Raw genomic sequence first — 10960 nt, forward strand, 5'->3', positions numbered from 1 at the left:
GGGCCATATCTGACAATGTCTCTAGCCATTGATGTGACCCGTCTCGGGGTCCCCATTTAGTAGGACGGCAATGACCGGCGCAGCTAAGTTTGCTGGTAATGGCTTTTATACTTCGCTGCCAAGTCCTTGTTTGACCGCCTCTGGCTCCCTTTCCACCCTTTATTGTGCGAAAAGAGCCCTTCGACTGGCCGAGACAGCGCAACCTATGCAGTGTGATCAGTTCATCTATCGACAAGGCTCTTATTGTAGACAAAGTGAGAACATAAACCGGTGTCCATGACTACTTGTTGGGTAGATCATGGCTTCAGTGAGTTTGCAACACAGACAAAGAGCTTGGCCTCCAACTCATATACAGAGTATTCTTGAACCAATCAAGACTGGTTTGACTCAGACTACCATCGACTGCAGCGGCCATCGAAATTCGGTCATGTGATCCACAAATCTGAGCTGACTGTATACGTGGTTTGTTTTGTGATGTACTGGTGACCAATCACAAAAAACATTGTTTGCTGTCTTCGTTTTAATCACGAATTATTCAGTTCGTAGCTTGATAGCGGTTAGCGATGTCTGCAGGATTGTAGAGCTCAGGATGTATCTTGCCGTTATCCGGCAAACCAAGCCTCATCAAAGGTTGACTGATACAAAACAAAGCTATGGGTTGGGCGGATTGTCTGCCTGTGTGTTTTGAAACTTGACAAAGCAAAGAATCAGTGTGGAATTGTTGATTTCCTAATGTGGCTAATGACTTTTGGGCATTCCGCTAATTCTGAGGAAACGTTAAACTTACAGCAAACTCAGGCAAATTTGCGTTCTACCTGGAGGCATCAGATGGCTACCATGCGAACCTGGATTTATACAGGATTAAACGGAATTCGGTATCCTCAGGTTATTCTGAGTTGATACAGTGGTGTTGGCAATTAACTCACAGCACAGCAACTCACGGCACAGCAACGAAAAAACTATCCTGTCAAATTTACTCGGGAACGCTTGCGGTGCTACCGTGGAACATGATCGAACACCACAAGAAGCTTGAATGGATATAATCGGTAAAATTAAGCGTGCTAATCTAAATAAGCTTCTACTTAATGAAATATTCGGATTAGTTCGTTGGCTTTCTGGTTGGTTCATGATTCGAGCCCGGCTCCGACACATATCGACTGCTCTGACTTAGGCTTCAGCGACCCGGCACTATTTCAGTCGTCGTACTCCCTGAGGGTGGCGTGGCAGCTCGGCTTCGAAAGGGTGTTACAGCCCAGCCGCCGGATTCATATCTTAGGTGGGATACGGATTAGATCGAGAAGCAGGTTCAAGATCGTGAATGATAAGAGTTGTTCTCAGTGGCCCTCCGTGCGCTTGACTTTAGACTTGGTTCGGAATGGCGGCTAATCGACTTCAGTGAAGTTCGCGCTCTCGGTTTCATTCCAAATCGTCTGATTGAATGCTTGAAGGTGACTGAAAGGAGCGAATCTTCGCGATATACACGTTGCACGATGGAATGTAGACTGAGGATCGATAAGCCCCTCAGTTCATCCATGCAAATGACATGTAGTTTTGGCTGGGTAATAACGATGAAGTCATAGAAGAAAGCGTGACACATTCACCTAAGTCGTTCTTGCCGAACTGTTGTACATCAAGGAATTGCTGGCACCCTTTATGTGAGTTTTACTCGATTACGCTACGTATGCAAGTCTGTGTTGAACCAGCAGTAGGCTACACAGAGCGTCCCGTATAAAACAGCTGATGATATCAGCTAGTTGACCGTAAATTTCACGCACACTTGGAAGACCTTTGCTGCACCTGTAGATCACTTCTGTGGTGTTGGAGGTTTTCTATAGCGTAGATGATGGTTTGGCCGTTGATTTAAGCGTTTTGCCTGGAAACCATTCCCTCCAGGCTTTCGTCTACCAACGGGCACCAAAAAACCTAGACCGTCTGGTTCGTGACCGCCTGGTCCTAGTGTCTGCCGTATGATCGACCGATCTTAACTGATTCTTCCGGAACAACTATTTGGGGAGGGCTTCTCGAGTCAAGGTTTTCATTATTCGACTGAATCTCTACAAAGCAGTCAAAATCTGGCCTCAGGTTGTCAGATGTCTATGTCGTTTTATAAGTCATAAGGTCATAAGATCGCCAAACAAGCCGAAAAGCGGTTTGAGACAACGAAAACAGCACGAATTCGAAAGATAACAAACGAATCGGTCATCCTGAACATGTATACTAATGTACTTTTCCTAGGAGACAAACTTGAAGACCTTATCAGCCAGTGTTTTCTGTGAGCCATGCATTTTAGTGATTGACAAGAAAACGGGTCATTTCTGAAGAGTTCCATCTCTGGGTTTTGAGGCAAAAAGCTATCTTTTTTCATAAATGAATGGCTGAAGCGTCAAACGAAGCACATCCCCGGTGGATGGAAGCTGACAGGATTGTTTGCATGCTTAGCTCCCAGAAACCTGCTCATTTGCGATGAAACGGCAGTTTGACACCTGCTATTTTTTGGCGTTGGAGGTGTATAGTTCACCATAGTTTTGAAACCTATCTATTTCTGAAGTCCGATTTTCGCTTTTTGTTTCTCTGAAGAATTGAAAGTCTGTGACCTAGTCTGAAGTTTGAGATCTGTACACACAATTTGTACACACAACAACCGAATTCACCAAATCCCCGTCAGTTACTGTACCAAATGCTTCCAAACAATCCGAACTGATTAATCCTCACCATAGGGGCCAATCAGTGATAGATCACGTGATGTGAACTGCAAGATAGAGGAAGCAGCGGGCAGGCTAATCACACTTTTGCTGAGCTACTCACTACGGAGTGGCTATTGAACAGTATATTAGTAGCTCATCAGCATGACCACAGAAGCATCTCTATGCTCTTTGACAACGTACTGGCGATGTCACTGGTGAAAACCAGGGAGAGTGACTCACGTGACTACATGCTCTCATGACAAATGCGTTGTGTTGGACTGTTCCTCATCTGACTGTCAGATCAACGAAACCGGATACAAACAGAATCCATCCGTAATCGGATGGGGTGAGTGACCCGTCAACTATGTACAATCGTAAACGTTTACTCACTCAGGTCCGGTAGACACCTGCAATGGTCGATCACAGGAGATGCAGTGGTAGTGCTGCAGTCCACGTCGAAGTCCGGCTGCCTCGTCGGTCGTTGTTTTAACTGGACTGACTGAATGGCCGGCACGTAGACGAGCCATAATGCTCTTGAAGCGTTTCTCCAGCCAAGCTCGTAGCTGTTCAATCTCATCGCGATCCATCTTAGTATCCAACCTGTCGGCGATCGCGCGAATCAGTTCGCGTAGCTCTTCGTCCTACGGGAGATGTAAAGAAAGAAACACAACAGTGACAGGGTGCAAGGATTAGCTCCTGGAATAAACGTGGTCTTCTTCTTTGTGGGATCGTATTAATCACAAAACGGTGAGGGAGTTCCACAAATCTTATGGTCAGTTTTACAGAAAATTTGACGGTAAATATCGAAAGACGCAGAGACGCAGACCTACATCTGTCGTAGCGTTTACAGCAGAGCACGTGCTCGGTAGCCGATATATCGAGGTTTCGACTTCCGTCATGAGGCTCTATATTTTGTTTACCTTATGTGTACATGGATTCATGTTGAACAAAAAAAACAAGGGTAATTCTCACAAATAGTGCTTCTTCACCTAACTCCTTCGAAGATTAGCAAATGAGAAATTCCATCGAACGGGTGCTCAGAGACGGAATGTGCCTCTGTCGGTAAGCTTTATAAATTTCTGTTCACGGCGAGCGGTGACGTAACAGTTCTTTTTGTGCAGAGTAAATCTGCCATGATGCCGTTAGCTGGGCAATTGATAGAAAGCCTTCCCTTGACTAGTGTGCACCGACGAACAGAAAGCCCAAATAGGCCAACGCCGCTTTATTCACTATGTTCAGTTTCATACGATATGCCTCAGAGAGAAAGCAATACGATAAAATCAGGGAACCTGGCTTCTGATTTGGACGTGGCTTTTTTGAACTCGTAGACTCCCGTTTGAGGGAAGAGGTCTTCGTACCCACGCTTTTTTGAACTCGTAGACTCCCGTTTGAGGGAAGAGGTCTCTCGTACCCACCCTGGAATATTTTTTTTCGGAATGGAATCCTCGCCACATTTGTTACGCCTTGGAATTCACTCTAAATATTTATCAACATCGATTCCCACAGATTCATGACCAGATTCACGCCTAGGATGTGAGCACTTTTTTGTATGATAGGTCTCGTCAAAAACATGAGGAGTTCAAATACAGTCAGTTTCAATCGACTGGTTTTTCTTCCCGTCACGTAATGAGTATAGATTTATTCATGCTACTTGGTCCGATTCGTCCTGCTCTCCTGTTTTTATCATTATGGGGGTATTGAATTCGATGTTTTGAAGTTTAATAGGCTTTCACGTGGGCAACTATTGGAAAACGTACCGCAGGGTTTTGAGGCTGCGGACTTCTGGGTGAGAACTCGAACAATCGGCGGAACACTATCCCATTTAATTGAGACCCGTAAGGTCACGGGTCCGACCCCCTCTGGAGCCTCGTTCGTCATGCATTACTAAGGGTTCCTAGTAGTGGAAAAGTGACCAGCAGTGATTGAAACAGCTGCACAGTAATAGCGGTGTTCAGTCACAGGACACACATACACCTTACACATCCTAAAGAGGATCACAGCCTCCCACAAGAATATGTTTCCTGGGGACGTTACACACTACTCATAAGGTTGCTGAAAACTCTTCTACAACCCACGACAGATTTCGCCCTTGTGTTTTGGGCTCATTGGGTGAGCGCAGTTCCCAAGTTTCCCTGCAGTTAACCTTATATTTTACTTGAAATCAAATTGCACGAAATCTGACAAAAACACTCATTTGCATGCCACTTTAGTTGGACATCATAAACGAGCTATTCAGCCTGGATTCAGATGAGCCTCTCGCAAGGACCGAATTAGTGTGCAAATGAGTGTATCCATCAGATGGTTTTCAGTTTTTTGTATATGTTGTTTTCATCATTCAAATCCTATGGTATCGTTGTGTCGTGAGGCTTAAAAGCAGAATGGATTTCAAACGCTCATGTGAATACCGCTCAACGCAAACGTTTGAGCTAATCCCAGCACATGTTGAATGCAAGCTGAGGTGTCTGTGGATCAGGCACACAAAATCGATAATCGATAGTGGGCATTTTGTCATGTGATTGGATAAAAGTGTTCCACTGCATAGTGGATGAAACTGACACCAAGAATGAGGGGAACTGCATTATTTTGAATTCAGACACCCAAATACTTATGATGTACCCTGTTGCTTGAACGCGGCGGTTCCTCAGACATCTGCGACAATCGCAGCGCGCATTTTACATACATCAAGTACAGTGGGCCAATTGGCGATGAAACGTTTTTACAACATTTTTCGGCTTGGTAAACAAACCAACAGTCAGCGGGCTACACAAAAATTCCAGGAAGATATGGTATTGACACAGCGGATAGTTAAACAACGGCGAGTTTACTTTTCTGTTCACTTCAAGATGTAAACCGGGCATCTGTTGCCTTGGCTGATATTATTGCGCTGAACTAGCTCAATTGGTGTAAAAAAAATTACTAAAACTAAACAGGGTGACAAAAATGTTTGAATCGGTTGTCCCGAAATTTCAGAAAACGAGAGAGCTTCACTGATATTCGGTAGTTGCTCGCACAGCAGTTATGCGTGCTCACTTATGCACTGACCTTGCTAACGTGTCACCTCACTTCAGTTGGTTGTCAAGCCCTCGTCTCAAAGCTGCTCGTTCCCGAAACTCTTGCGTGACAGGTGTTTGTTCGCAGTTAGTCCAGCAATAAATTTACTATCTGGTTCCATCCGGAGCCATTTGTGTGATGTCAAGGCTATTTTACGAACAGATGACAATGCTGGTGACGATGCTGAGGATGATGACAGCTAAGATCACTCGAGTGGTGGCGCGCATCTCCAACAAATCTGGATTTTATCATGCTTGGTGTCGTTGATTTCTAGTTGTCCGCAGCTGACAGACATTGAAAGATGTTGCTACTTCACGAGCTGTTTGCCGGTATGAAAAGAGGATCGGTAAAACACAACCTAGCAACTACAAGCTATGCGTTATTGATAAAGCAATGAAAGTTGAGGGTTAGTTAGACCAATAAAGCTCACTTTCTTTGAATAAGTTGTCTATCAGAAGTCCGAACCCGATAATCATCATCAATTGACTAACAGTTGTTTTGTAAACTAACAGGGTTTTGGACCGAGCACACTGCCATGATGAGTTCATCTCATGAAAAGCATACATTCTTATGGCACTGACGATGTCACCTCGATTGGTGATGAAACGTTTGCAATCCAACTACCAAGCTCGGTGAACAGACCGACAACCAAGCAGTGCACCCGAGCTACCTACATTCCACGACAGTGCTTATTCTTATGGACAGCCCATTCGAGCCATCTAGAAGATGTCAGTACCATTCGTTGGCAGATTCTCAATATTATCCAAGCCAATCAGACCTTGAGCGTTTGATACTGATAGCAGTCGACCAGCTGCCGTGCCATCCAAGGGAAGCAAGAAGGCTGAGGTGAAGATGTTGGAGTTGGTTCACGCCTTGACCATCGAACTATCTCGAGGTGGGAAGCGGACAGACCTCCGAGTCAGAAGAAATTCGGATGGGAGCAGTTTATTGACCTCTGACGCAAGTTTCCTGTATCTTAGTAACAAGCCTCTATTCTATCGCTGCACTGCTTGAGCACCAAACTATTTTTTTAGTAAAATGTTGACAGAGAACTGAAAAACCTTGAGAACGAGGAATTCATCCATAGAAAATTTTCTCCTGAGAAGACCAAGTGAGCCTGTTCAAGTCAAGGGTTTTCAGGAAGGCTAACTCCTCTGGATAGACCGACCGACTACACTGGCCAGATCATAAGTCTTCTATGCTAGATGGCCGTTTATCTCAAATGGCCTTCGCCACTGAGCCATGGAGAGGATCCGGAGGTGGTCACTGACGTGACTTGGCAACGAAGCCTCGAAACACTTATCAGACAAATCAGTGATCTGTTATCTTGACAGATATGGCTATCTTACACAGTCAGTCGTGATTCAGCATCAAAGCCATCGACTTTATCGCCTAGCCCTCTCATTCTCCATCAAACAGCACCAAACGGAAGCACTTAGCTTAAATGACGACGTCGTTGTCTCCAAAATGTGACCCCGATTTTCCTATTCTCCTTGTCATTAGTGAATTGACTTGAAATGGCGGTTGGAGCCATTACAGTTCGGTACACGATACGTCGTCGAAAACGCACTAACTGTCTGTTCTTCTCCAGCTATTCAAGAAATATGCAAGCCTAAAGGACACAGATATATCAACAGATTGCGGCGATCTCGCGCGCAGGAACACTCTCGCATGTGTGACAGTTATATCTCTATTTTCACCAGTTATTTTGATGATGTTTCGAATTTTGTTTTCCCAACGAAGTTTTATTTCTTTTGTTTTCGAAGAAAGCTTGGTGACAATCGGTAGATTTATCGCCGGGCACCGTTTCGCACCGTTGACACAAAAGCTTCGTCAGGCCAAGCGACTAGGTTCCGAGGTTGATCAAGATTCATTTCTTTTGTTCATATTCTCAATGATATCCACTCCAGTGCCATGTGAGAGGGATTCGGGCGAGAACTCGGCTTTCCTGGACTTCTTTGTGCCAAGTAATTCGGATGAGAAAAGTTTGTTGGGAACTTCTCAATAGTTAAAGACTGGTTTTGCCGTCCTTAGGGGGGGGGGGTTGTCGAGTTTCTGACAACCTTATGTTCCGAGTGGTCCTAAGCCGCACAAAATTAGCGAAGAACGCTCACCAAACCGGTATTAGAATATCTCGAATGTCGTAGCAACAAGTAGCAGCCTGCTGTTGGGAGCACAGAATCCAGGCTCACCTGGAATTTAGCCCTGATAGGTTTTCAGAATGTACGGTTCAGCATATATTCTCAGTAGCTTCTTCCCGAGGCTTTTAACTGTGAATTTAAGAAGCGATTTTTCTTCTGTATGGGTCAGAACTATTCCCGCAACACACTGTTCTGGAAGACACTCCATTGAACAAATTTATTATCCTATGCGTCCAGTTTATCGATCGACTCAAAAACCTCCAGCAAATGATAAGTCGTGTTTACCATCAGTCGGCGATCGTAGTCCCAACCGTGGGTGTCCAACAGCGCCTCTTATATGCCACCAAGATGATTGCTCGAACATTCTGCCAGCACACATCGATAGTTAGGATCTGTGCCCTTCTCCGAAGAATTACTAAAGATGTAACGAAAAGTTAATTAAGGCACGTGAGCCAAATAAATTTCCCAGACAGTCGTGCAAAGTTATGGTCATCACTTGCGTGCGGGAGCAGAAAAACGTCTAAAGCATTTCTATGAAGGAAACTACTCACAAGGTTGCTGAAACTCTTCGAGAGGTTTCGTTCTTCTTGGGGCTCATCAGGTAGGCGCATTCGTTTTCTGGGGACAAAGAGAATCACCCCTCCCCCCGAAGCTATTGAATCCGGTCATCTGATTGCTTTGAAACGTACCCTGTCTTCTGCGGCATTCTGACTCCATGCAGCATGCTTGTGAGCCTGTCAAATTAGGTCTCACTTGGCCACCCGCCAAATTTTGCTGTTGCCTTTTGTCTTTTCTCGCAAATTAGCTGGGACCGGCTTATCGGTTATATAGACAATGAAAAACGCTCATTGTTTTTCTCCACGCACCGCCATAGGATTTAATAACGGATTTGCATAGATATTGCATGTTTGAGGTACCAACCCAATCAAGACAAATCACGTGACTCCATTGTGAATTAAAAACGGTGTTTCAAAAATCCAAATAAGTTTGCTCTTTTGATAGTCTGGAATAGACGGCTGAGTTTCGGACGGCGCGTTCGACGGGTAGCTATGCTTACCTGGCAAAACATTACCAGAAGGTTTTTCATAAACAAAACTACCCAAAAGGTTGCTGAAAACTCCACGAGTTTCCATCAACTTTATGTTCCACTTGAAACCGAATTTTGTAATGTGAGCTGTTCCTAGGTTCAATGGAGCACACGTATGAAAACTTCCTCTTACATGCCAGTTTTGACTTTCGTTTTCTTTTTGTTGACCGTATACTCTCCATGTTGGTCCAATCGTTGAAACCACTGTGTACGTCAAGATAATCTACCACAAAGAACCTATTTTATCATCAACTCTTTGACAGCATGAGACACAAATTCACTCGAGAAAAAGTGTCATCACTCACTGTGTTGGCCAGCTTCCCGAACAAATCCATCATTGTCTTGTGCATCTCATCGTTGCTCGCTTCGAACTCGGACCGACTTAGAAGGTCAGCCAGCGCACTAAGGTCAGCTTTCTGTAAAGAGGGGAAAAGAAGAAACGACAGTGGGGAGGATTATGTTCCTGACAATGAGACTAGCAATTTCATCTATCATGTATCTAAACAGAATGTGTATGGCAATACTAGTGTAACGGTGACACTACTGATGGGGAGGCACGGGAGTAGTATGTGTTGTTCATGGAATTTCGCCTTGCGTCTCTTGAACAGGGAAGATCTGTTGCGGAATTTGTGGAGTCGCTTTGTAACATTTGCTTGGATTTAACCGATGAATGATTGGAGTCAGTGATTATTCAGGAAAGTTCAGGAAGACGCGTTCAGGAGAGAGTTTTGCTTCCCTGTCTGTAACCGGTGAATTGGCATTTCCTAATGAATAACTCCGCAGCGAAAGCCTTCTTCCTTTCACTAGGGCGTCACATTCGAAACATGGGGAAATTTTAAATCTGCTGGAACTCTCGAACAATGGAACACATATGGATTAATTCAAAAGGAGATTGAGTCCTACACTTGAAGCCAATCTTTTCTGAGAACACGGGGTGGCACTCGTCAGCTTTTTGATTCCTACTGGATATCACCGGCAGTGCGGATCTCATGAAACGCAAAGGATTCTCGGACGCACGACTTCCTGGTTACTCTTTCGGCTATGATCACTTAGTCGGCATTCTGCTTACCTGGTAATTGAAGAGCATGTAGCGTCACTCGCCCTTTAATCACGGAATTCCCATAGCATGGTCACATGTGTTGACTGGCTCCTCGCACGATGTGGATTCCAGTTCAACCCAATCGATTTAGTATAGGACAGCCAGAAAACAAAGTATGACCTGGAGTTTAACTGAGAGAAACACACGAGGTGCCACCATCTCCGGTAGTCAGCAAGATAATCTGGATAGGAACTGCAGCATAAGCTCCACTGACATTGTTTAGTCACCATATCTTTCAGTGACTCCAGCTAAGCACAGGGAGGGTCACATGGACCCCATCATTGAAAGCACACTTCACCAACGTCACCCAAACTTTTTTGAACACTCTTCATTCTCTTCTGTAATGTCAAATTATGTCCGAATTTGTATGCCAAAGGACTTGATGACTTAGGCAAGCTTCACTACTAACGGTTGTGATTCCGGCTTTCCTTAAAAAACGATAACAATGTCGTCTGCATATTCCAGATCGATAAGGTTCTCGCTGGGAGAGATCTGGGAGAGATCGGTGTTTGCCTCATTACTTCCTCACTAACGAAATAAAAAAAGGTGTGAGTGGACTCTTTTGTCGAGGGTCGCTGCTGGGAGGAAAGCTTCCAGAGACCTCCCGGCACACATACACGCCCGTACAAGTTTGTGAATACAAGCAGCGCATGTTATCCACAAACTTCAGGGACACTAATGGGACTAAAGACAGCAAAAAAAACAGACTATAAGTGACGCCACCTCACATAAACAATAATGCAGTTAGGGTGGTCAACACAGAAACCTCAAGAAAACTTAGGTCCCTCTCATTTCTGAGAATACCCATATTCAGCCGAAGATAAGCTAAACAGTGAGTGTATTTAGCTGATTTCGTGAAATTTGGGCTCAATAGACCATAGGCTTGACGGAAACTCAG

At 44.6% G+C, this 10960-nt stretch overlaps 1 protein-coding gene across 1 annotated transcript in view; it reads right to left on the minus strand.

The window, feature by feature from the left end:
• T265_09617 (hypothetical protein) overlaps positions 1-9313 on the minus strand; it is a gene marked incomplete at both ends in the record, with an annotated part of 14795 nt that extends 5482 nt beyond the window's left edge. The window contains 2 exons of the mRNA XM_009175738.1: positions 3075-3325; positions 9269-9313. Of these exons, the coding sequence (XP_009174002.1) occupies positions 3075-3325; positions 9269-9313 (296 nt within the window). The remainder of the gene's footprint in view (positions 1-3074; positions 3326-9268) is intronic.
• Positions 9314-10960: the final 1647 nt, after the last annotated feature.

The sequence above is a fragment of the Opisthorchis viverrini genome (assembly GCF_000715545.1).
Source record: "Opisthorchis viverrini unplaced genomic scaffold opera_v5_294, whole genome shotgun sequence".
NCBI classification, from domain to species: domain Eukaryota; kingdom Metazoa; phylum Platyhelminthes; class Trematoda; order Opisthorchiida; family Opisthorchiidae; genus Opisthorchis; species Opisthorchis viverrini.